Source organism: Eretmochelys imbricata, chromosome 2 (genome assembly GCF_965152235.1).
Source record: "Eretmochelys imbricata isolate rEreImb1 chromosome 2, rEreImb1.hap1, whole genome shotgun sequence".
NCBI lineage: Eukaryota > Metazoa > Chordata > Testudines > Cheloniidae > Eretmochelys > Eretmochelys imbricata.
Genome location: NC_135573.1, coordinates 61,172,639 through 61,198,430, shown reverse-complemented (window position 1 = coordinate 61,198,430; position 25,792 = coordinate 61,172,639). Strand labels below are relative to the sequence as shown.

Here is a 25,792-nt window from a genome sequence, read left to right as displayed (position 1 = left end):
GTCATGTTTTAGGATTTAATAACACTATCAGCCAAGAAGCGATGGGTGCAATAATTTCAGTAGTAGACCTGCATCCTCCAGAATATTTTTGTGGCTATTATACTGCATTTATTTTCTCTCCTCTTGCAAACCCATATTGCAGTGACTCTCCGGAGCCCCTGGGCATTGCTCCTTGAGCCTGCAGGAGGGGATTACTAAAAGGAGGCACAGACACCCATGAGGAAAGCATTATTGTAAAAACCATAAAAAAGATGGAGGATTCTTGCACTTAGATGTGTCACTTTTCTTGAACTGCTTGAACACCCAGAAGGTGAGAGGACAGTGTCTCAAAGTCCTAAGCTTTAGGGACGCCACTCCATTCTATTCCCATTCATCCCACAAGAATTGAACAGTGTAGTTGCCAGTAATGTGGACAAAAGTGCATGTCTGCAGAATATGGTGGGGGTGTCCTCCCCGGGTAAAAAGATGGTACTAGTTGGTAATGCTTAACACTAGGCTAAACTACCACATATTTGTAGTTTGAGTGTTTTGGCTTTTGGGGTAAGATACAGGAGTTTTTCCTTAGTCGGGAAGGCAGGAGATGTCTTTTTAGAAGAAAAAGAAACAGCCCGCCCTTGACTGGCTGATTTTATGACTGTCAGAGGCCTCCACTGCAGGTCTGATGTCAGGCCTCTGACAGTCATAAAATCAGCCTAATCTAAAACAGGGTCCTTTATAGGTGAGAGTCCCTGGTGTGTTTCTTCTCCCATGATTAATAATTCTTGCTAAGCAGTTTGACTTTTCATTTTAAAAGTAATGTTCAAGTCAGCTTCTGACTTCATCCCAATGGGAACAGAGATCTGCATGTACTCCATTTAAAAAATTAGGATTCATGGGAAGAGACCTGGACAATCCATTTGCCCAGCCGTTATTTTTGTGCTTAGCCATAAGAGGGTGGCCCTGTCTAGTGGCAGACACCAACAAACAAAGGAAAAAGAATACTGTCCCTTTAAAACACCAGCCTCCCTGCTTTGGCCCCTTTATAGTAAATTAAGACTTGTCTCATCTTGGTTCCCCAGGTGGCTGAGCCCGATCAGCCTCACTTCAGCTGCAGATAATCAAAGGAAAAGAGTAGTTCTAGCTGACATGGTTAACTCCATCTGTTTCCCAGGTTCATGCCACCACCCTAACTTAATACAGAAGTTGCTGGCTCTTCTCTCTCTATCCCTAATCTGGGGAAGGGAAGGAATAATCCTTCACGTAAATTTCATTGGAGCTCCTGGTTACATCTTGGTCTGAGTCTCCTGACTTGATTATCTTCCTGGGGTTGGCAGGAGCAAAGAGCAGTCCTGGATTTGAGTAAAGCAGCCACTTTCTAGAATCTTCATGCTACAACAGCAGCACCACATCTGAGGGGAGTGAGACTGGGTGCTTCCTCCTTCTCTCTCAGAACTGTCTTGCAATTTTTCCTTCCTGTTTTTCTGTGCCTTCGTGAGCCTAGATGGGGATCCTCCCTTTTCCAGCTGGCAGGCCAGCCAACTTCTCTGTGCTGGAGAAGGTGCTTTGCCTGGCTCCCTTGGAAAATAACTAACTCCTCCCTGCCTGACTTCCAGGAGAGTGTTTATAGCCCATTACACTAACTCATATGCTTTCATTAGTCATAGCAGTGTAAGTGCGAATCCATAGATACTTCAGAAGAAGAATCACTTAGCTATAAATAGTAACTGCGTGCATCATCTCTCTTCTCCTCTTTGGGAGGTGTCTAATTCTGCGGTTTCAGTTTGAGCATGATTGAAGCAGAATGAATGGTTATGTAAACAGGTTTGGAGTGTATGCCTTTCTGGAAACATGAGTGTCAAACACTACTCTTTTTTAAATAGATTCTTTGCTAGACTTGATTGTCAACTTTGTACGGTAATGATGCATCCTACAAACACTTTTAAGCAGTCTAATTCCACAGATACTATCTGCAGAGGGGTTGCTCTTACAGATAAGTGATTAGTTATATGCTGGATGTACAGCTTTCTCCCACTTGCCTGTTTTCTTCAAGACATGCTACTCAACAAAAGCTTGGGTCAGGATGATCTTCAGTGATAACCATGTGCTTTTTGGGGGGCTAACAGTACTATGAAGGCTTGCTTCCTTAGTATTTGCTTTTAAAACAAATGTATAGATTCAGTTTATTTATATTCTTAACTTATAAAGACCTGATTAAATTTCTGTAGAATGAGGCCACTTTCATTCTTGCACCCTTGCATTGGACTTGAGGCTTTCCTCATTCCCTGCTCTCCCCCACAAAGTGGATCTGTATTAGTGTTTTAGTATCTAGTAGCAAGATGCTTCTACTGAATGTGTATTAATCTTATGGCATTTATATAGTAGTTTTACTGATGTTTAAGGCTCCACTTCAAAACAAATGAGCATTTTGCAGCTTACAGAAAGCAGGATTTGTTAATCTTGGGTTGTTGCTTATATGAAGTTGTAATAAGAAACAAGTAGCTTAGTGAGAAATATGTTTGTGTGTACATACATACACATATAAGCCCCCCCAAAAACAAAACAGATGGCTTTTCTGAAACTGATTGTTGGTATTTACTCTGCCTTTGTGTTCCCACAGGTTTACAAAGTATTGGTCTCCGTTGGTAGAAATGAGTGGTTTGTCTTCAGGCGATATGCTGAGTTTGATAAATTGTACAACACAGTGAGTAAGATGCATTCTAAAGAGTCACACTAAAATCACACAAAGGAATGCTTGTTTGCTGTATTGTGGTTTGAATTCATTCGTTCATGGTGTATAGTCGTGTTCCACATTAAACCATCAGAGACTGTTTTTCACTAGTTTTAACTTTAATAGGATTTAGAGGTGTGTGGTTTGGGTTTTTTTGGGGGTGTGGATATTATTGAATAAGTATGTGTGTGGTGGATATTTGAAATCTATTTGTCTTTGTTTTTTTTAAGAAGTAATCACTTTAGAATTTATTTTGCAAGGAAATAAAGGAAACTAGTGTATAGATAGTTGTTTAGTCTCTAAGGTGCCACTAGTACTCCTTTTCTTTTTGCGAATACAGACTAACACGGCTGCTACTCTGAAACCTTTGAAAAATTTGTTTCTTAAAATACTTGAAAGTCAGTTAAGAGTTGTCATGATTTCCTGTAGGGAAAGACTTGATCCAGCTAAAATAAGACTTTGCAGCTGCAGACTCATGGAAATTCAGTGGACCTCTTGGGTTCGTTGCTGGCAGAGGCTGCTACTACTGTACACGCTTAGAGGAGAGCAAGCAGGGCCAGTCCTAGGCATGTGCCAATTTTGTTGTCATCCAGGGCAATGCGCTTCTGGGGACCCTATTGTCTGCACTCCTTCCTAGTATGTACTCACCTAAAGTCACTGCCTCCTGATCTTACAAGAGGAACTAACCCCCCACAGCCTGTCAGATATATGTGTTGTGAGCCAAACCCCCTTTCAGCTTCTGAAACCACCCTCTCTGGCACCCTTGGTGACATGCACTCTTCTCTGCTCTGTCCACACACCTTGTTTTACCTAGGTGACTGAAGTCTGCCTGGGATCCCATATGTTGTACTTGGCAAACCTCTTAGACTACCAATGGGGTCAAGGGAGAAAGAAAGCCTCTTCAGTGGCTGAAGAATGCTGATTAGGCATCATATAGCCCACACATCTGGATTGTCAGATAACGTCACTGCTGTCATGAAGCGCAGTCGGCCCCAGCCTTTCTAATGCAAGTGGAGGTTCTTAGAGAAATTAGCCAGGTGAAAAGGGACATCTGCCCCAATTTCTCTTCTTTACTCCTGAAAAGAAGGGAGGGAGCTGGACATTCCAAAGGACTCTGCAAAGTGAATAGCATGTTACGGAAGAACTTGCTATGCCAAATGGAGTTGATATTGAAACTTGCTTATGGGGTAACTGGAGAAAGGGACCACCAGCTCTTAAATCAGAGGAGAAGAAATAGTCTCCAAAATAGAGAGAGATGTATCTGCTGCTCCTTCCACCATCTAAAAATTGTGACTTTTAAACACACGGGCTTTGTGGAGATCAAGGAGAATGAATTGGAAGGTGTTAGTGTCTTTATCTCTACTAAGATTTCTACCATATTATTATAAACTCCTTAGTTTTCCTTCCTATTCCCTCTATTGTTTGGCCTCCTACATAGTATGAATAAATTCTGTATCTGAAATCCTCTCTGGATGCACTTTTTTCAAATAAGTTCACTCCGTGCCTCTCAAAGGCATGTTACCATTGTGCATCCTTTATTGGTGGATTACTTTGCTTCTCAATAGCTAGGGCAAAGTGTCTGAATTTCAGCTATCATGCCTAGGGGCTCCTTACTCCAAAGGTTAAGAGCAGTCCTAGAGATTGCTTTGCTGTGGTGTAAACCTGGATCCTGACTTTCAGGCTATACATATACAAGGAGGAGTGACTAAGAAAAGTCTGAGAGTGAACATGGAGTTTTCTTCTACCAGATTATTCTGCAACACTGAGTGCTTGGAATTCTTGTTTTGTTTTTAGGTCATTGTAGTTGTACTTGGATTTGGGCAAAGATTCACTCTCACAAGCCAGTCTCTTCTTTGAATAGGTCTGTCTGCTGCAGTGACAGCATCCAATCCCTGGAAGGTTGTAGGTGTTTGGAAATGCATTGGACTCATCATAGACTTATCCACTGAGGTTGTCAATACCTGTATTCCTAGCCAGAAGACAGCTTCTTTGGGGGGAGGGGAGGAGAGAAAAAAAGCAAACTGGGCCAGAGGAGGCAATGTAATAAAGAACATTTCTAATAACCATAGACGGCAAAAGCCCTGCTTACAACAAGGTTGAACTTGTCTCCTAACCAGGTTACAAATTGTAACACACTGGTTAAATGGGGCCTAGACAATTTGTTTATATGCAGATCAACCTTCTGTCTCCACACTCCCCTTTGTACTAATCCCAACAAAGACAATATTGAGGACACAAAAAGTGATGCTAGTAGTCTGAAGTTCAAACTCTCTGCAAATTGAGAGTAAAATATGCCTACATCAAGCAATTATTTATAGGAGTCCAAATATCTAAATATGAAGATGGTGTTTGTTTTTTAGCTGAAGAAACAATTTCCCACTATGAACCTGAAGATTCCAGCTAAAAGAATATTTGGAGACAATTTTGATCCAGGTAAACTGTGACTTGGTTATTATTCCTTTATTTTGTTCTTTATTTGGGATTTAATCTATCTTGCTTGCACAGAATTAAGTTTAAATCGATCTAACAAGGACTGCAGTCCCGTAGTAGGGCCTTTCCTTGCTACTGAACCAAAGTAAACAAACTACACCAAAAGTGGAGAGAGAAATAAAGATTTTAAAATATCTTTGGTAATGGTTACATGTTGATGCCTGCTGGTAGAGTAGCCCTTTTGGTATGAATGAGAAGAATACTCTTGGGAGTAAGGGCTTGATACTGCACAATTGAAGTCGATAAGAATTTTGTCACTGACTTCAGTGCTAGCAGGATCAGGACCAGTATGCTCTCCAATACAAAATCTAGGCCATTGTGACTGCACACTTTGAATTCTTGTCGCATGCACAGGTGCAGTTCAGATCTATTGGGTTGAGTACATTTTTGCTTTTTAAAATATATAAAATAATGAAAAAGTTAAATAGGGACTGGAGCCCCTATTCTTTCCCATTTCATATTTTTTTCTATACAAAATCCTCATGTGTAAGCCCAGCTATATTCAGACGCTTTTTTTTCTGTTAACTAACTTCCATTAAAGTAGTATAAAAATGCAAAATTAAAAACTTGTTTTGCCATGAATTCATTGAATGATTCTTTCTAATTACACTTTTCCCCTCCTCCCCAGATTTTATTAAACAGAGAAGAGCAGGACTGAATGAATTCATTCAAAATTTAGTTAGACAGCCAGAGCTATGCAACCAGTAAGTAGTTTCTCTTCTGTTTTGTTATGGCTATTTAAATGACACGGGATATATTCCAAAAATATATGATTGATGGACATTAAATACACTTTAGTTGGGTACAAAACGTGTTATCTATGGTAAATGTAAAATGTTATAATAGAGACAAAGTGGGTGAGGTAATAGCTTTTAATGAACCACCTTCTGTTGGGGGAAGAGAAGACAAGCTTTCGAGCTAAACAGAGCTGTTCTTCAGGTGACGTCTGTGCAGCTCGAAAGCTCTCTTCCCCCAACAGAAAGTGGTCCATTAAAAGTTATTACTTTACCCACATTGTCTCTCATATTTCCTGGGACCAACACAACTGCAACAGAACAGCAAACTACTACTATAATACTAAGTTATCTCTAAGATTACAATTCTTTTGTTTTTAAGATATATCCAAAACGATGCAATTGTCATGTAAACACTTGGCTTGCTTTCTTAAAGCCTTTTATGTGTACAAACTTGCCACCCTTTTAATTAAACACTGTTTTAGCTAAACCAGTACAAATTCCATGAGAACACTTACCTGAAATGCTATTCTTAAATCAGAGTTAGTTTAAACCTACTCCTAATCAATTTAATAAATAAATGTCCCCCCAGTCTTCTGCGTTGCTTTAATTAAGTCTGTGTAAAATCATACCTCTAGTTAAAATGATGCAAATCTGAATATAAACAAACATTTATAAACATGAGTACATTTAGATTTCTGCTTTCATTCACTTGCTCTACTTAATTTGCCAATCTGCAATACCAGTGGAATTGTTCTGTTTTTAGCTAGAAAACAACCATTCGTAAACAGGGAACGTTGCCACGAGAGCTTGCAGCATGCATCAGATACTCTTTTTCTGCTTTGTGAACAGCTTTGAGGCCTCATAAACCTGAAACATGTGCTTCCTTTTATCAAAAGCATTCTGTATACTCTTCCTAGTGACAAGTGGAAAAAGCTTCTAGACATGACAAAAAAAATCTTTGTGATGGAACAATTTTCCAGTAAAGGAAAAAGTGTTGGATCATAGTGGATCATACCACTGTCCTCAGCTGCAAAACAGTGAAGAGCAGTTCTCAAATAACAGATTATGTTCCAACAATCAATCTTTATTTCTTTCTCACATATTAAACAGGAAAACTTCTTTAAATTATTTTTAATAGTCCACAGACTTTTTTCCTATTCCTGGTTCTTTAAACATTCAGCTGTGAAATATTTCAGTTAATAGCTTTTTGAATATACCTTTTTCCAAAGCCGAACACTTGACTGTTTTAACAAGAGGATCATAAACTTTTCTCTGAGCCTAGAAACAGACTTTTTTCCCCCTTGAATCTGATCTGAAAAGCTCAAGAAGATTTAACAGTACATAAATTAGATTTTTAATCTATTTTAAGTACTTAATCTAGCACTAACCATTCCAGTTCAGTGAAGACCAGTGTAAACCACTATTAGAAACTGAAGATTTTAAGGTCTGCTATTCCTCCCCTCCCCCAATAATTAGACAACTAACTAGAAATGTATTTAATGAACAAAGAATAAAGGCTTAGTCCTGCGCTCACTAAAGTAAACTACTACTTCTGTGGGAGAAGGATCAAGCTGTTGACTTTGTAGTGCAGTACAGAATGGAATTGAAATGCATTTGTTCCACGTGTTTTTTTTTTTCTTGCAGTGCAGTGATTATTAAAATACTAGATTTAAAATATTTCACTATATCACTATTTGCTGTTGTTCTTAAAATACATTTTAAGAAGATGGCAGCCAATTTCTTTGTGAATGACCACAATGAATCATACTGATTTATATAAAAGTCCACAGCCTTAGTTTTGTCTACCAGTCAATATTAGTAACAGACAAAAGTCAAGCCTTTAGTGAAGTTCTTCTAAAATCCATTCCCATTGGAAACTAACTATTAAAGGGGGAAAATGACCACTGTGTCCTTAAAAGTGGCCTATTAAACAAACTTATTTTCTAGACACTTTTTCCTTAACCTGCTACATGTACACTCAACTAAGTAGATTAGTAACATGAAATGAATCAGTATGGCGGCGGGGGTGGGGAGGGAAGAGAGAGAGAAAAATGTTGAGTACCGTGTGTGCACTCCAATAAACTTTCCGTAGCTCTTATCTGCTACACTACATGATGCATTAAGACAAGTGCTACGCGGTTCTACTTCCAGTCCTGCTTTGGCAAACCATACTGGTGTTGCTGGGAAATATGGAGAATTTTTTCTGTTTCAGAGGATCCTTGGGTCTGCAATTTGTCCTTTGACTCTTGTACCAAAAGCAAATCCTCATGCTTCAGCATATGGAGCCAACCAATTACTGTAAAGCGGGTTAGAAAGATAGTTGCAAGAAATTCCGTAGTGGTCAATTGTGGATCTTCCTGTGAAGTGTCAGGTACTAGCCACCATTGTCAAAGATGGGATTCCGAGCTAGATGAACCATTGGTTTGACCTGTTATGGTAGTTCCTATGTGGATTAGCTTTAGACTCCAAATTTTTACTGTTTGCTTTATTTTAGAGAGAATAAATAGTCTCCATCTTTTCCGAAGCTTTTGTGCAAGACACCTATAGTCTGTGGATGAGAGACTATGAACTAACATTTCTGTCTTGCTGATTCCTAATCTAGAATAAGAGGCTAGGAATTCCTCTCTTGTTAATACAGTTGAGCCCTAATCCTCTGAGCAGCTCTTTAAGTTGGGCTGTCCTCCCCCTCAGCTGTAGGCCTTTACTGAAAAGATGATACATGCAATTGTCTATCAGAACACTCTTTTAAGAAGCAGCTTAAAATCAAGTGCATAAAATAGAATGCATTAAAGGCTTAGCATAGTTTTAAAATAATTCTAGTAGCTCCTTAAGGAAAACTAGAACATAGCATAACTCCACTAGATTACGTTTGTGATAGCCGTGTCCTCTATGTTAAATAAACTGCCAATTTCTGCAGTGAGAGACATGAACAATAGTCATTCTAGAAAAGAAATTGAATCATTGGGTCCTCATGGTTCCAACATCAACTGAAAAAAACAAATATAACATCACTAGATCACAGGATCCCAGTCTTTGGGTTATTCCTGCTTTCACATAGCTGTGGTCTGTCATCTTCTACACCACTAAGTCTTACTGCTTCAGGCCTGTGTTTTCTAAAACACCACAAATTGGTTTACCACTTTTGCACTGTGCTTCATGTTCAAATAGAGTTTATTTCACTCTGTGGCGTCTCATCATTGGCAGTAAAAGTAATGTTTTTTTTCTGCAAAACAGTTTTTTCATAGGTATTGGGCTTGACATGTAGGTAGCAGAAGGCCAGTGTCTAGACGTAATGTATTTAGGCAGAGTACTGATGCAAAACAAACCTAGGAGAAACAGTTAGTGCTTGGGATCTCTCCATCCGAAGATGGCTCCCTTATGCTAGTGAGTCTGAAGTTATTTCTACCTTAACCTTCTTTTAAAATCCAGAGGGAAATTCTGCTAGTGTATTATATGTTAAATATATTCAGTGTCCCCTTTTTAAATCAAGTGTTTATTTTTTATTTTGTTAATCTAGGTGTCTAAGCATATGGCAGGAGTAGTTTGTGTATTTATTTTGTAACATTAGTCTATGAAGTCATGTATTGTAGAAGTCTTACTACATATTTGTACAGTAGCTAGCCCAATCTTGTACATTAACTAATACATAACATGCAGTAGCAGTTCTGGAGTTGTTACAATGTCTCATGAGTCCATTAAACTTCTGGTCACAAACACAAAAACTAGTACTTTGGAGCAATTGTGAAATACCATGGAAGTGCATAATATGGATTCACTGTGACATAAGAGAACGTACCATTTGCTATGCATTCATACATAGGTAATGTTAATATAAATTACTTACAATGCATTGTAGCAGGTTTTCAGTCGTCAAAAACAGTAAAGGTAATTGAGGTATTGGCACATTAAGATAAATTCTTTCTAGTGCGGACTTGGTCGTTCCATGTCTGGTATGAAATGCCAAGCACACCTTTGGGTGGCATAAAACCGATAATGAGGGTGTTCTAAGACTTCATATTAAAACAAGCTCACATCAAATAGATAGTATGTGCAGTAACTTATTTGAAACTTTTTAAAATGAAAATGATGCCCCACATACACGTACGTGTGGACAAATTTCTCCTGAACTGATCACAGGTACATAAAATGCACCCTAAAATAGATAAGGAGTACTTGTGGCACCTTAGAGACTAACCAATTTATTTGAGCATGAGCTTTCGTGAGCTACAGCTCACTTCTCAAATAAATTGGTTAGTCTCTAAGGTGCCACAAGTACTCCTTTTCTTTTTGTGAATACAGACTAACACGGCTGTTACTCTGAAACCTAAAATAGATGACGTAGAATTTATAAGCTCGTTAAAAGAGGGCTGAGGGAACTAAATGGAAGTGCTGATGGAATCTTGCTGCAGATGTAATGCATTCAATGCATTACTATCTGCATTCAATACAGAATGTTGAGTGGAGCATGGAATCTGCCTTGATAGTCTATGAAGATAGTATCCCCAGTCTATTACTGAGCTCAGGGATTTCTTTAAATTGAGACTTGCCAGCACAAAACAACAAATGTCATTAAAATACACATTTCTATCAATATGCATGGGGGGGGAAGTACTTTAGAATACAAATAATGTCAGTTCATTCTGTATACGGTAATAAGTTCTCATTAATTTTAGAAAACTGAAAATGACACACTGATACTGAAGGTGTTAGAAAGGAAATTGGGTTTCCTGTGGTATTTCACGAGATAACAACCAATTACAAACATTGGTGGAGGAAGTGGAAAGCTTAGTTCCAATTAGCATAGCTGAAATAGTCTTACTGAACACCTCCTGCAATCTTTTCATGTTCATCTATTTTTTAATATAAGTCATTGCAAGTGGAAAAATTGTATATCCTGCATATGTTGGTGTACATGCTCAGTTAAACAGAGGCTACATCTACACTGTGAGCTAGGAGTGTGTTTCCCTGTTTGCATAGAGAAAGTAAATAAGGAAGTGTTGTTTACTCCTCATACCACAAGAACTAGGGGGCCACCAAATTAAAGGAATAGGCAGCACTATTCATTTAATGTTTAAATGAATAAAACAATTAAAACAAGTATTTCTTCATACAACACAGAGTCAACCTGTGGAGCTCTTTGCTAGAGGATGTTGTGAAGGCCAAGATTATATCAGGGTGTGATGAGTTGGATCCTCCCCTCCCCACCCCCCTTTCTGGGATGCCACCTGGCGTACTGGGGTTTCACTGAGCCCTTCTGCTCCACCAGCCTGGCTTCCCTCTCCCTGCTTTGCCGAATTAGGCGCTCCGGCCTCTTTGTCTGTCTGTCTGTCTCTCTCTCTCTCTCTCTCACGCGCACGCGCACACGCGCACACACACACACACACTGAAGTCAGCTCTGTGTGAGAGGATTCATCCAGCACTCAGGTGTTTACCCCTTTTGGGGAATAAACCCAGAATAAGACTGTCTTGCGCTGTATAGAAAGATCTGCCTGGCGCAAGCTCACAAAAATTCATCCTCTCCGTCAATGTGAAGAGAGAGATGCACAGTTTCTTGCCCCCCGAGTTAGAAATTGCACAAACTGGGTTTAATAATTAACAAAACAAATTTATTAACTATAAAAGGCAGATTTAAGTGATTGTAAGGGATAGCAAACGGAACAAAGCAGATTGAGCAAATAAAACAAAACACATATACTAAGCTTAAGATCTTAAAGAGACTGGTTTCAAGAAGTAATTTCTCACCCTAAATGTTATTTTAGGTAAGTTGCAGAGTTTCTGTAGCTTAGAGTTCCAGTTATTCCTTCTTACAGACTGGAATCCGGTTTCAGTCTGGACTCACCCCTGCCTTTCCCCTCAGGTTCATTCCTTTGTCCCTTCAGGTTCTTTCAGCAGTCCTTCTTCTTGGGTAGGAAATGGAGGAGAGGCCAGATCAACACCCTCCCCAGCCTTAAAAAGGATTTATCTAAGGCGGGAAACCTTTGTTTGATCCCCATCCCCCTACAGAGGAAAAGTACCAGCAGTGTCCAAGGTGGTATTTTGCATCAGGTGACATTATCACCTGACTTTGTAGTATCACAGCTATGTCCCAGGATGCCTCTCAGTAAGGAGAGAGATTAGTATCTTCCCAGTCGTATTGTTTCTTCCTAATGGCCCATCAAGGCTGTGAAGGCCGGTTGTCTGGTCGGTGTCTCCCAAATATACACACAATTGTAATTGTTATAGTCAATATCCCTAACTTTAGATACAGAAATAATACATCCATACAAATGGGATAATCACATTCAGTAAATCATCACATTTCCAATTATATCTTTTTGAGCCAACTTGCATAAAGTATATCTTAGTTATGCTATATTCATATCATAACCATATTTCTATGAAGAATACAGGGTGTAACATCACATAGGGTTCAAAAAAGAACTAGATAAGTTCATGGAGGATAGGTACATCAATGGCTATCAGCCAGGATAGGCAGGGATGCAAAACCATGCTGTGAAGTGTCCCTAGCCTCTGTTTGCCAGAAGCTGGGAATGGGTGACATGGTATAGATCACCTGATGATTACCTGTTCTGTTCATTCCCTCTGAAGCACCTGGCATTGGCCACTGTCAGAAAAGAGGTTACTGGGCTAGATGGTCCAATGATCTGACCCCATATGGCTGTTATTCTGTTCTTAGACATACCTGTGCTACCTCTCATCTGAGCTAGTGCACTAAAAATAGTAGCATAGCAATAGTAGCATGGGTAGCCGTAGCACGGGGCTACCTGTGCAGAGTACAAACCCACCTGAATCCTGTCGGTATGTATTCAGCACAGCTAACCCGTGCTGCCACTGCCCATGCTACCCCCAGCTGTTCTATTTTTGGTGTGCTGGCACTGATGAGAGCTAGCACAAATAGGAGCTGGGAATTGTACCTGTATCTTGTAGTGTAGATGTAGAGAGTGAACTACCTGCATTACAAGTCCCCATAAAACCAGTTTGTTGGAAGGGTTTTTGTTATTTACCAGGTGCATAATATGATAGTGAATGTGAAGAAAATTCTACTTCTGTAGTAATGAGTTGCAAATGCATTTAAGTTACTAATGTCCTAATAGGTTTAATTATATTTTTAGCCCAGACGTCAGAGCATTTCTTCAGATGGACAACCCAAAGCATCAGTCAGATCCATCTGAAGATGAGGATGAAAGGAGCAATCCAAAGGTAACAGTCAGCTAGAATGGAGTAGAAGAACAGTAATCCTGCACTTTTGAACAAACTGTAACTACATGAGGTCAATTTCATACTTATTGTAACTTTCAACAAAATAAGTTGTTCTCCAACAGGGTCCTCCCTGTTCCTTTCCAATAAGGTTACTCAGTTTTTCCCCAAAGTATGAACTGCAAAGACAAGTACCACCAAGAAGGGTGGACATGATTGTTAGATATGACAAGTGTTAACAATCTGTTTTCCCCATTTGTTAGGGGCTGGAAGAGCTGTGGCTCAGGTTACAGTTCACGTGACATCACTGTTTAGGTCCTCCAAAGACCTTGCCAGAGACATCCAGGAAAGAGAAGGATAGGAGGATCACATATTTAAATGCTTAATAACTAAAAAAAAAAAAAAAAAGCAGAATCGAACTTGAAAAATATTTGAAGCCATTTTTTATGGTAGCTCAAAGAAAAATTAACTTTGGTTCACAGTTCACCTTTTACACTGCGAGGTTTCAAACCTCAGTCTCTTACTAAGACATTTAAGATCAGGCTTGACAAAGCCATGGCTGGGATGATTTAGTTGGGGATTGCTCCTGCTTTGAGCAGGGGGTTGGACTAGATGACCTCCTGAGGTCCCTTCCAACCCTGATATTCTGTGATTCTAAAGCCACTATATTGGGTTTAGAATTGTACTAAGTCTCTCAAAATCCATTTAGGAGCCTCTGTCTTAAGAACTTCTAGTTACAATGTCCTGCTTTAAGAATTGGTAGAAAAAAATTGTCTTGCTGAGTAGAATAATAGAATAATTAAATTATTTTAATCCATTCTGTCTCTCTCATGTCCTAGTAGTAAAGGATTCTTTGCATGCAAAAGTTATTTAACGTTTTTCGGCCTGCTTCAACTCCCACAAAAGTCAGTTTTTTCCAATACATTTCTCTGGGTACTGAAGCTACTATTGTGCATTAATTAATAAGCTTTCCTGGGCCCTAATTGATAAGATCAATTTCCTGATGTCGTTTTCAGTGCCACACATTTAAAGTTACTGAGTCTTCTGTATCTACAAATCTTGTATAATATTTGTTTCTACACTGTTCCTTAATTTTAGACTCTCTACCTTTCACCTCTTTGGAGGTAGAGGAATTAATTAAATGTACAATGGCACTTCATTACATTTCTCAATAGAAATGAGGGCTTCCATTTTTTAATTTCTTAGACTTTTTAATAGAAATCTTAAGATCAATAAAAGTTGTGGTGACAAATGTAACTTAGAATCTCAATAACGGATGTATGTTTTCAACTTAATTTTCCATCCATCATAAAATACAGTAATGGGCACTAATCATAAATGGAATATCTTATTTTTTTCTCCTTAAATGTTCATCATATTCCTAGTTAACATTCTTCTGCTCTGTCATGGTTCAGATGTTCCGTAAATTTTAAAAAATTGGGAAAATTGATCAGAATATATCTGTAGTAAAAATGTGACTTCCTGCAACGCTCTTTTAGGGAAGTGTCCTGCAGCACTTTCTCATTATATGTATGTATTTAATCATAGAATGGTAAGACTGGAAGGGACCTTGAGAGATCTTCTAGTCCAGTGCCCTGCACTCAAGGCAGGACTAAGTATTAGCTAGAACATTCCTGACAGGTGTTTGTCTAAACTGCTCTTAAAAATCTCCAACGATGGAGATTCCACAACCTCCCTAGGCAACTTATTCCAGTGTTTTATCACCCTGACAAGAAGTTTTTCCTAACATCCAACCTAAACTGCCCTGACTTCAGTTTAAGCTCATTGCTTCTTGTGCTGTCCACAGAGGTTAAAGAGAACTATTTTTCTCCCTACTCCTTGTAACAACCTTTTACATACTTGAAAACTGTTATCATGTCCCCTCTCAGTCTTCTCTTCTCCAGACTAAACAAATCAGATTTTTTCAATCTTCCCTCATAGGTTGTTTTCTAGACCTTGAATCATTTCTATTTCTCTTCTCTGGACTTTGTTCAATTTGTTCACGTGTTTTCTGAAATGTGGCACCCAGAACTGAACACAGTACCTCAGTTGAGGCCTAATTAGTGCAGAGTAGAGCAGAAGAATTAATTCTTGTCTTGTTTACAACATTCCTGCTAATACATCCCAGAGTGATATTTGCTTTTTTTGGAACAGTGTTACACCCTTGACTCATATTTAACTTGTGATCCACTATGACCCCCAAATCCCTTTCTGCAGTACGCCTTCCTAAGCAGTCATTTCCCATTTTGTATGTGTGCAACGGATTGTTTCTTTCTAAGTAGAATACTTTGCACTTATCCTTATTGAATTTCATCCTATTTACTTCAGACTATTTTCCAGTGTGTCCAGATGATTTTGAACTTTAATCCTGTCCTCCAAAGCATTTGCAACCCTTCCCAGCTTGTTATCATCCACAAACTTTATAAGTATACTCTCTATGCCATTATCTAAATCACTGATGAAGATATAGACCAGAACCGGACCCACTTGATATGCCCTGCCAGCTTGACTGTGAACCACAGATAACTACTCTCTGGGAACAGGTTTCCAATCAGTTATGCACCCACCTTATAATAGGTTGTATTTCCCTAGTTTGTTTCTGAGAAGGTCAAACAAGACTGTATCAAAAGCCTTACTCAAGGCAAGATATACCACATCTACTTCTCCCCCCCCCATCCACAAGGCTTGTTACCCTGTCAAAGAAAGTGATTAGGTTGGTTTTACATGGTTTGTTCTTGACAAATCAGTGCTGACTCTTACTTATCACCTTTTTATCTTCTAGGTGTTTGCAAATTAATTGTTTAATTATTTGCTCCATTATCTTTCTGGGGACTGAAGTTAAGCTGACTGGTCTGTAATTCCCTGGGTTGTCTTTATTCCCCTTTAACGCTATATTTGCCCTTTCCCAGTCCTCTGGGATCTCATCTGTCTTTCATGACTTTTTGAAGATAATATAATAGCTAATGATTCAGATAGCTCCTCAGTCAGCTCCTTGAGTATTCTAGGATGTATTTCATCAGTCCCTGGTGACTTGAAGACTTCTAATATGTCTAAGTAATTTTTAACGTGTTCTTTCCCTATTTTAGACTCTAATCCTACCTCATTTTCACTGGCATTCATTAAGGTAGATATCCAATTGCAAACTTTTGGTGAAAACTGAAATAAAAAAGTCATTTAGCATTTCTACGATTTCCACATTTTCTGTTTTTTCTCTCTTCATTCAGTAATGGTCCTTCCCTATCCTTGGTCTTCTCTTGCTTCTAATGTATCTGTAGAAAGTTTTCTTAATCATGTACCATAATTCAGTGTAGCATTTTCCCTTTGCTTCCTTGAAGCAAGTTTCAAGCATCATAATTTAGTTTAAAGCCATTTGTTGTGGAAAGCCTGGAAATTGCTGTATGACCACACTGACTGGTCATGCTTACAACAAAAACCAAATTTTAAAGGTATTTAATTCAGAGTAATTTGGGCCAAGCCTGTGGTAGAAATAAAAGCTCTCCAGTAACTAGTTGCTTACTATATGAACCTGACCAATAAATAAGTAAGAAAATAGCTCTCAAAAATAAATATAAAGTATGTAGCAGCTTTTTGAAAAATGTTAATACATAAAAATGGCATTAGTTTGCATAAAAAATTTGTTCACTAAAATGTATAATTAATTCTTATTTGTATAATTCAGTGCTGGATTGTAATTATTTCCAGAGTCGTCATCTGGATTTCTCCATTCCTACAGTACCTCTGATTTTTGTGACTCACTGTTAGCTTCCTCCCCTCCCCCGCCAACCAAAACTTGTCACAAACTAAGTAGGATTTTCCTCTAGTCAGTACCCAAGCTTTTCTTGATTTTGAATAAAGATGAGAGCAAACAAATTTGAGGGAAGAGATTGGAGATGGGGAAGAGCTTCTCCCTCTCCCTGTAATTTATATGCTCTGTGTGTGGGTGTGTACCAGCATTGGCAACATCCCTGCAGTTACTGGAATTGGAATAATTAACCTTGTGTGTCAGATTATCAAAGGTTGGCAACAGCCTTTTAACACAATGTCTTTAACTGGTCCTGCATAAGCAGTGTTTATTTTGATAATATATTGGCAAGAGTGTGGTGGATTAAAAAATTTAAATAAACATCCAGAGAATATTCCTGGAACAAAACAATTTCAAAATGGGTTAAATTTTGGACATTAAGTTACTTGTTAAAAGGGCTGAGACTTAAAATTTTGTTCGTAACCTTGCCATCTGTATTACTTTTTATACTTTTACACTGTCTGTATAACCCTTCCTATTAACTCTTCTGATACTTTAACTTAGCATCTAGATTGGGTGCTTTTATAAATGTATTTTTAAAAATACTACATAGAAAATAATAAGAAATATAAATGTAGAGATGGTTTGAGCTAATTGAATATTTTGCAATGAGTATTAGCTGAAGGATAATAGATGGGATTTCCTTTTAATGGGTAAACAAATCTAATCTGATCTGAGGCTTGTTTTTTTTTTTCCTTCCTACAGCTAAACTCTACCTCACAGAATATCAACCTGGGACCATCTGGAAATCCTCAGTAGGTTTTAGTTAAATATAAACCAAAAGTTAGACTTTAATTGCTAACTATATGAAATGTTCTCCAGATACGTGCCTTTATTTGCTACTTTGTGCAACTTGAGAGGAAGCAAAGGTTCTAACTCGGCATTAAGTAAATATTATCATGCACATTAGTTGTATGCTGTGTGATTTTAGCATAATCAGCAGATTCTTTACCAGTAGTGTATCCCCAAACAAATCTGAGATGTGTAGTGATGTCTACATAAATAGTTTCCATTTAAACAATAGAAAGAATATATAAATGCTCTTGGGGTGGGAGAGAGTATCTTTGAAATATGCAAATGACATGCCTCCCCTTTCCACTTCAGAGCACTACTAGCAGGGTTGCTGCAATCCTGAAGAGGCAGACCCCCTTACAGATTTTTCTTCCTATTCTTCGTCCTTCTCCCCCCCCCCCCCCCCCACTTCTCTTATCTAATAGGTTTTGTAACTTACTAAGTTTCAAACATGAGTGGAGCAGATGATGATATTATGCAGGCAAGATAAATGCTCCTCCTTGCAACTCCATGGCAGCAGTTTTAAAATATACCCTGGCAAACAAAGTTCAAACCCCAACTCTTGTACAGAATTGCAGTTTGTTCCATCCCCCCTATTATATGACTGAGGGAAGAGTTGTGGGGACAGAATTTGTCCATAGCAACCTTCACGCAGCCCTGAGGAGCCCCATTGTCTCCCTTTCTGTTTTTTTAGGCCCTAATTTGCAATTGTTGCTTTTCCCATTCTTCCTTCACTAAAAGAATTTGGTTTGGAGTCTATCCATGGCTTATCTTAATTGCCCAGCTTCTCTTAGCCTAGAGAGCAAAAGGGCTGTTTCTTCATTACTCAAGAAGAACAGATTTTGGTCTGAAGATACATGTAAAACCACTATGTAGATCAAAACAAGTCAACCTGGTTAATCTATTTTCTGTTAGTGTAAACTTGTGTTAATGTCAAACTTCTACAGTACAATATAAGGAATTATATTATGTTGATATGAAAAACTGTCTCATGCAATCAGTATGTCTTTCCTCTCCTTCTGACACATTCTGTGTGGCTCCTATTCTCATTGCTGGGTCTCCCGACTCCCTCATCCTTTTTGCCTTTCTTCTAATTTCTTGCTTAGGGTGTCTGCTCCCCATGTTTGCTACTCTCCTCATTGATAGTACTGCGCCACTGGGAGAGAGTGTGGGGCTTTATATATTGTGCCCCAAATCCTCTTTGGTAGTGCAGTCAATAAAAGGGCAACAAATAGAGAGTGGATGGTGGTCCTTGTAATTGTCGAATTGGAGGGCACAAGCCATGTGAAGAAGGAAGGTTGGAAGGCCAAGAGATAGAGTGGCACCTGAATGCCAAATGCCTCGGAATATGTGTACCTCCCAGAGTGAAGGAAGGGAAAGACAGGGAGTCATAGGAAGAAAGTAGGGTGGGCAGTGAGGGGAGGAAGTGCAGAGGCCAGAGAATAGGAGGACAAATTTGAGGAATAGAAAACAGCGAGGAAAGGTAGATGGACAGTGAGGCAGACTATAGAACAAGACAAAGGAAGAGGAAGAGATGCCAAAAAATGGATGCAAAGAACAGAATGGGGGAGGGGTGGGAGAAAGGGGAGACTTGAGAATGGAGGAAGGACAAGGAACAAACGGCCTTTTTCAAGCAGGGGGTGCCCCAGGAGGAAAGCAGGAGGTATGAGGGGAAAACCTAGACTTAAAAAAAGAAAAAAGGACTAGAATGAACACGAGAGATGTGGGGAGGAGAAAAGAACAAAGAGCAGAGAAGTGTGGAGCTGAGTCTGTCTTGTCAATTTTATTTTTATTTAAATTGTAACACTAACAGTTATATTGTGTTTCCCTGGCAGAAAATAGGAAGTGAAAAGAGGGAAGGGTTTGATTGCAGGCCATAAAAGAGGAGCTGGTATGGGGAACCTCCATGCTACTAGCAGGCCTTAAGTGGGACATGATGTGCAGGGAAATAGTGGCTCACATCAGCACTTCGTTTGCAGTTCAAGCACTTGTTTAAATACAATTCTGAGCACTGTGTAAAATTGTGAAGTTGATATTTTCTACACCAAGTAACCTTCCTCCTTTCTGAATCGCTTTCAGCGCTAAACCAACAGACTTCGACTTCTTGAAAGTTATTGGGAAAGGCAGCTTTGGCAAGGTGAGCTTTCTTACTGTTTCTCATCCTGACTGAACTGCACACTGGCACTAAATTTGGGGAACACTGGGAAGTGGTACTCACAAGTTCAGGGCTGGATTAAGGCAACCTGGGGCCGACAGACACAAGGCCCCCTGTGGCTCCACCCTTACAGCCCCACTTCATACCATGGCACTGTTCCTTCCACCTGGAGTAGCAGTGGCATGGGACCCCCTCAACTCCTGACCAAGAGCAGCAGCAGGGTTTTCCCTGTCATTGGAGCAGTAGGGGTCCTTCTTCCCCACAGAGAGGCAAGGGTGGCAGCAGGGAGGCACCTCAGTACTTGCACTCCTGCTGCTGCATCATCTGCTGGGTGGGCGTGCTGGGCTCACTCAACTACTGCCACACACCCAGTTCTTTGTTTGGGGTGGTGTTGGCTGGGCTGCCCACAGCAGTGGGTCTTTGTGGCAATACGCTATTAAGATAGATGGAGCAGTTCACCCATCTCGGCGCTAGTGTTTGAGGCTCTTTAGTCCTACTTCCAAGCATTTCACCACAACCATGAAGACTAGAAACATATATTTTAAAAAGAGACAAGATTCCGCCCTCCTCCACTCCAGGAGCTGGGGCCCTAGGCATGGACCTGTAGTGCCTATGCCATAATTTGGCCCTGCATGAGCTCTCCGTTGTGACATTACAGTTCAGCAGAAACTGTGCAAGATCTTAGATTCCATATTCTGGTCAGTCTCCTTTTGCTGGTGTTACTGGTAATAATTGTGAACTATTTTAAGGACCAAGAAATTGTACAGTGAAGTAATTGTATTAATCATGTTTCTCCAGATACTCTTTAATATCAGAATGAGAACTACGCTAACCATGTCTCCTCTCTCATCTTAAATTTCACAGGTTCTTCTTGCAAAACGAAAACTGGATGGGAAATTTTATGCAGTTAAAGTATTGCAGAAAAAAGTTGTTCTCAACAGGAAAGAGGTGAGGGGAAATGCGTTTTTCTTTTCCCCTTCAATTACAAAATTGTTCCTATTTACTTATTGACCTTTCACTTCCTTGCAGCAAAAACATATTATGGCTGAACGTAATGTACTGTTGAAAAATTTGAAACATCCATTTTTGGTTGGATTACATTACTCATTCCAAACAACAGAAAAGCTTTACTTTGTTCTGGATTTTGTTAATGGAGGGGAGGTAAGTAGTTTTCATATTTCTTTAGGTTTTTGTCTCCTCTTAGGCTAATTTACAGAAAAAATAAAAATCATCCACTGTAAAATGTGCTGATTTTAATATTTCTGTAAGTAAATTAAAATCCTATTGATTTTACCTACCAGTTACAGCTTTCAAGATGTTGCTGTACACTTGCATTCAAAACTTATTTGCAACTATTGAAGAGATTCTTCCTTTCTTGTAAAACTCATTTTTATGCAACTCTCAATATAAACCTTAATACACAATTCTTAAACAGCCTTGTTATCTGCAGCATAGCTTACTCTGAGCACCAAGACTGAAGCTGAGGAGACCATAAGTAACTTGAAGAACTTGTGAAAGAGATGGATGAAATCTGTAAATTTTAATAAGACATGCTGGAGTAAATTGATTATTTAACAAGCAGTAAGTCACTAGGCCCAGATAACATACACCCAAGAGTTCTGGAGGAGCTCAAGTCTGAATAGGCTGAGCTGATGATAAAAGTACACAATATCTCCTTAACAGCCACTGCTCCAGAGGATTGGAGGGTAGCAAATATTACTATTTTAAAACATCTCTAGGAGTAATATGATGAATTCTAAACCATTAAACTTCACATCTTTACCTGGAAATTTGGTTGAAATTACTATTTTAAAACAAAAAGAAAAGGAGTACTTGTGGCACCTTAGAGACTAGCTCAAATAAATTGGTTAGTCTCTAAGGTGCCACAAGTACTCCTTTTCTTTTTGCGAATACAGACTAACACGGCTGTTACTCTGAAACCTATTTTAAAACAGAATTACAAAACACCTGGAAAATCATGATAGCATAGCGTCTGACCAGTGCACTTCCTTTAAAGAAAAATCATATCTCACTAATCTCTTAGAATATTTTGAACATATCAATAAAGTACTAGATAAAAGAGAATCAGTTGACATAATTTAGATTTCCAAAATGCTTTTGACAAGGTTCTGCACAAAAGGCTGCTAAAGAAGGAAAGTAGTCATGGGATCAGAGGCAAAATAAAAAAACTGGCTTGGGGTTGGAGGAGAGAGGATTAAGAAAAGAATTGAGTGTAAACGGTTGGTTTTCATCATGGCAAAAAGCTAGCAGTGGGGTGCCTCAAGGTTCTGTTCTAGGTCCTGTATAGGTCAACATATTAATAATTTGGAAAGTGGTGAGGAGTGAGGCTGCAAAACTTGCAGATGAGACAAAGTTATTTAGGTTAGTCATGACCAGAGAGACCCAGACAAACTCAGTGAATGGGCAGCATGGTGGCAAACCGAATTTCATGTTGACAAATGCAAACTAATGTCCCTTTGAGGGAAAAATTTAAGCTACTCTTGCGCCTTACATACAGTAGAACCTCAGACTTAAGAACACCTCAGGAATGGAGGTTGTTCATAATTCTGAAATGTTCATAACTCTGAACAAAGCATTGATCTTTCAAAAGTTTATAACTGAACTGACTTAACACAGCTTTGAAACTTTACTATGCAGAAGAAAAATACTGATTTTTAGCCATCTCAATTTAAATGAAACAAGCACAGAAACAGTTTCCTTACCTTGTCAAATCTTTTTTTTAAACTTTCCCTTTCTTGTTTTAGTAGTTACTGTACTGCATTAAATGTTGTTTGTTTTTTGTGTGTGTGTCTGCCTCTCTCTGCTACTGCCTTATTGTAATCCCCATTCCAAATGAGGTGTATGATTGACCAGTCAGTTTGCAACTCTGGTGTTCATAACTCTGAGGTTCTGTTGTAGTTCTAAATTGACAGTCAACTCAAGAAAGGGATCTGGGTATCGCTGTAAACAGCTCAATGAAAACCTCTGCTCAACATGCAGCTGCAGTCAGTAAAGCAAACAAGATGTTACATTTAATAAAGAATGTGATGGTGAATAAAATGGAAATATAACAATACATTTTATATAGATCAGTGGTGCGGCCTCATCTGAAATACTGTGTGCAATACTTGTTACCCCATCTCTAAAAGGATACTGCAGAAATAAAGAGGGCCCAGAGGAAGACAATGAGAATGACCAAAGACATGAAAACACTCATTTGAAGAGAGGCAGAAGAGGACCTTAGAAAGAAAATATTGTTTGAGTGCTTACTCATGTCTATTCCATATTAGGTGTGTGTGCTTGCCACATACAGTGGTACTGGAAGTTGTTCCCTCAGCAGTATCCCCAGGGGACCAGCTCTGGCGCCCCCTGGTTGCAGTGAAAGGAGCGCTGCCAGCTCCCCCCACCCTCAGTTCCTTCTTGCCGCCAGTGACGGTGCTAGAACATCTGCTGCTTCGGCTAGCATTGATTCTTTCTCTGTTCTTGCAAACTCTAAAATCCTGTAAAATAGTTATACATAGTTAGTAGCTGGCCAAGTGGATGAGATTTTCCCGCTGAGCGTCTGAGCATGGCATCTCTCCCTCACGTTCTTCCATACAGGCTGATCTGGACTACCTGCTCCATTAAGGAACTTGCACACTCTTCCATTAGAGTGCATCTAGTGGCCATCTCCACTTTTTCACCCGCCGATCCAAGGACAGACAGTGTTTTCCCATGATATGACGGTCAGATTCTTGAGATGGCTCAAGAGACTCTTCCTGCAGGTATGGACTCCTGTCCCACAGTGGGATCTTAACTTGGTCTTCTCTAGGCTCACCAGCCTGCCCTTTGAGCCACTGGGTTCCTGCTCCCTTTCCCAATTGTCATGGAAGGTCACGTTCCTGGTGGTGGTAACGTCGGTGAGATGGGTCTCCGAAATTAAAGCCTTGACCTCAGAACCTCCGTACACGGTCTTCTACAAAGATAAGGTTAAGTTGCGTTCCCACCCGGCCTTCCTGCCAAAGGTGGTCTCCACCTTTCATATGAACCAGAACATCTTTCTTCCAGTGTTCTGTCCCAAAACGCACAAAACCAGTGAGGAGAGGCGTCTTCACGTCCTGGAAGTCTGGAGGGCCTTGGCTTTCTACTTAGAACGTGCCAAGCCTTTCCAAAAATTGACTCAACTCTTTATCGCTACAGTGGATAGGATGAAAGGTCACCTGGTGTCCTTGCAGAGGATTTCTAATTGGATTACCTTGTGCATAAGGACCTGTTAGGATCTGGTGGGGGTTCCACCGCTGCCGATTTTCAGAGCCCATTTGACGAGAGCGCAGGTGTCTTCGGCGGCCTTCCCGGCACACATCCCTATCCAGGACATCTGTAGAGCTGCAATGTGGTCCTCTGTTTGCATGTTTACCACTCATTATGCCGTCACTCAGGCCAGAGATTACACTGGTTCAGCAGAGCTGTGTTGCAATCTACGCTTCCGTGAACTGCTACCTACCTCCAGGGATACTGCTTTGGAATCACCTAATATGGAATGGACATGAGCAAGCACTCGAAGAAGAAAGACAGTTACCTTTTCCGTAACTGTTGTTCTTCTAAATGTGTTTCTCATGTCCATGCCACAACCTGTCCTCCTTCCCCGCTGTCTGAGTTTCCAGCAAGAAGGAACTGAGGGTGGTGGGGAGCCAGCGGTGCCACTTATACCATGTTATGTGGACACCACTCCAAAGGGCACCAGAGGTGGTCCCCTATGGATACTGCTGAGGGAAAAGCTCCTGGCACTGGTGCATGTGACGAGCACACACACCTAATATGGAATGCACATGAGCAACATATCTCGAACAACACCAGTTACGGAAAGCTAACTGTCTTTTCCTGTAGCTAACTTTTCAGTTCTGTGCATGACTTTTTCTGTGCATAACTTTTCAGTTCTGTCTCCAACCCTACAAGTAACTCAATGTCAGTAGACTCCTGCACCCATGCAGACACCAGTTGAAGCCTGTGGGCCCAGGGGGTCCATCTGCACCAAGTAACTTGTAGGATTGAAGAATGTATCCTCATAATATAAAACTTCTCCAAGTGGTCTCAGAATAGAATGTAAGATCCATTAGACTGTTATGCAAGAACTTGTATTGAAGTGCTCTGTACATACAATTGTGAAGTTAGTATGCTATTTGTTATCTTCTAAAATAGAAGAGAATAGAGAAGAAAAAAGAGAACAGCATTTATGTTCCCCGCAGATTTCTTTGCTTCCCTGCAGAAAAATGACTTTTTGATGGGGAAGCAAAGGGAAGCCACGAGCGGTCATGCATCCCTCCCCAGCAGTAAGTTTTTTGGGTGCCTAGGACAACCGGCAGAGAGGTAAATCATTGTGGAGAAGGGGGCGGGACTGGGGAAGACCCAGCTGGCGGCTCCTACCCTGTGCCGGGCTCAGCAGCTAGTCCTGACTGGGCTGGGGAGGACAGGGCTTCCTCTTCCCCTGCACAGCATCTAAGGCTGTGTCAGACCCACCCCAAGATTTCTCCCCTGGCTGTAGGAAGCTCTGAAAATTCCCCCCACCCCTGCTTCCTGCACCCATCACTCCTCAGCTGCAGGGGGAGGGATCTCTGTACAGGGAGCTGCTCCCCCATCCACCCAACCCCTGTGCAACCAGACCCCCTCATACCCAGACCGTCCTGCTGAGGCTCACTCCCCCTGCACCCAAAACCCTCCTGACAGGCCCTGCTCATGGACCGCCCCAACAAGCCACTCGCACTCTGATCCCCACCCTACTGAGCCCCACTCCCCGAGCATCTGGACCCCCCCTACTGAGTTCCCCACACCGACCGCCCTGCCAAGCTCTTCTCCGCCCCCCATGCACCCCTTCTGAGCACCAACCACTTTCACCTGGACCACCCTGCAGAGTCCCATTACCGTTGCACCCAGAA

At 40.3% G+C, this 25,792-nt stretch overlaps 1 protein-coding gene across 8 annotated transcripts in view; it reads left to right on the top strand.

Moving 5' to 3' along the window:
- Positions 1–25,792, top strand: part of SGK3 (serum/glucocorticoid regulated kinase family member 3) — an 88,920-nt gene that overhangs the window by 54,830 nt on the left and 8,298 nt on the right. For 5 of the 8 annotated variants that reach the window (XM_077810184.1, XM_077810183.1, XM_077810180.1 and 2 more), the window contains 8 exons: positions 2,597–2,680; positions 5,068–5,140; positions 5,826–5,901; positions 13,047–13,134; positions 17,639–17,688; positions 19,805–19,862; positions 20,745–20,828; positions 20,910–21,041. In XM_077810184.1, the coding sequence (XP_077666310.1) occupies positions 2,597–2,680; positions 5,068–5,140; positions 5,826–5,901; positions 13,047–13,134; positions 17,639–17,688; positions 19,805–19,862; positions 20,745–20,828; positions 20,910–21,041 (645 nt within the window). Of the gene's footprint in view, positions 1–292; positions 311–2,596; positions 2,681–3,513; positions 4,051–5,067; positions 5,141–5,825; positions 5,902–13,046; positions 13,135–17,638; positions 17,689–19,804; positions 19,863–20,744; positions 20,829–20,909; positions 21,042–25,792 lie in introns of those variants that run through there. The other 3 variants (XM_077810185.1, XM_077810188.1, XM_077810187.1) reach the window with 3 other exon arrangements.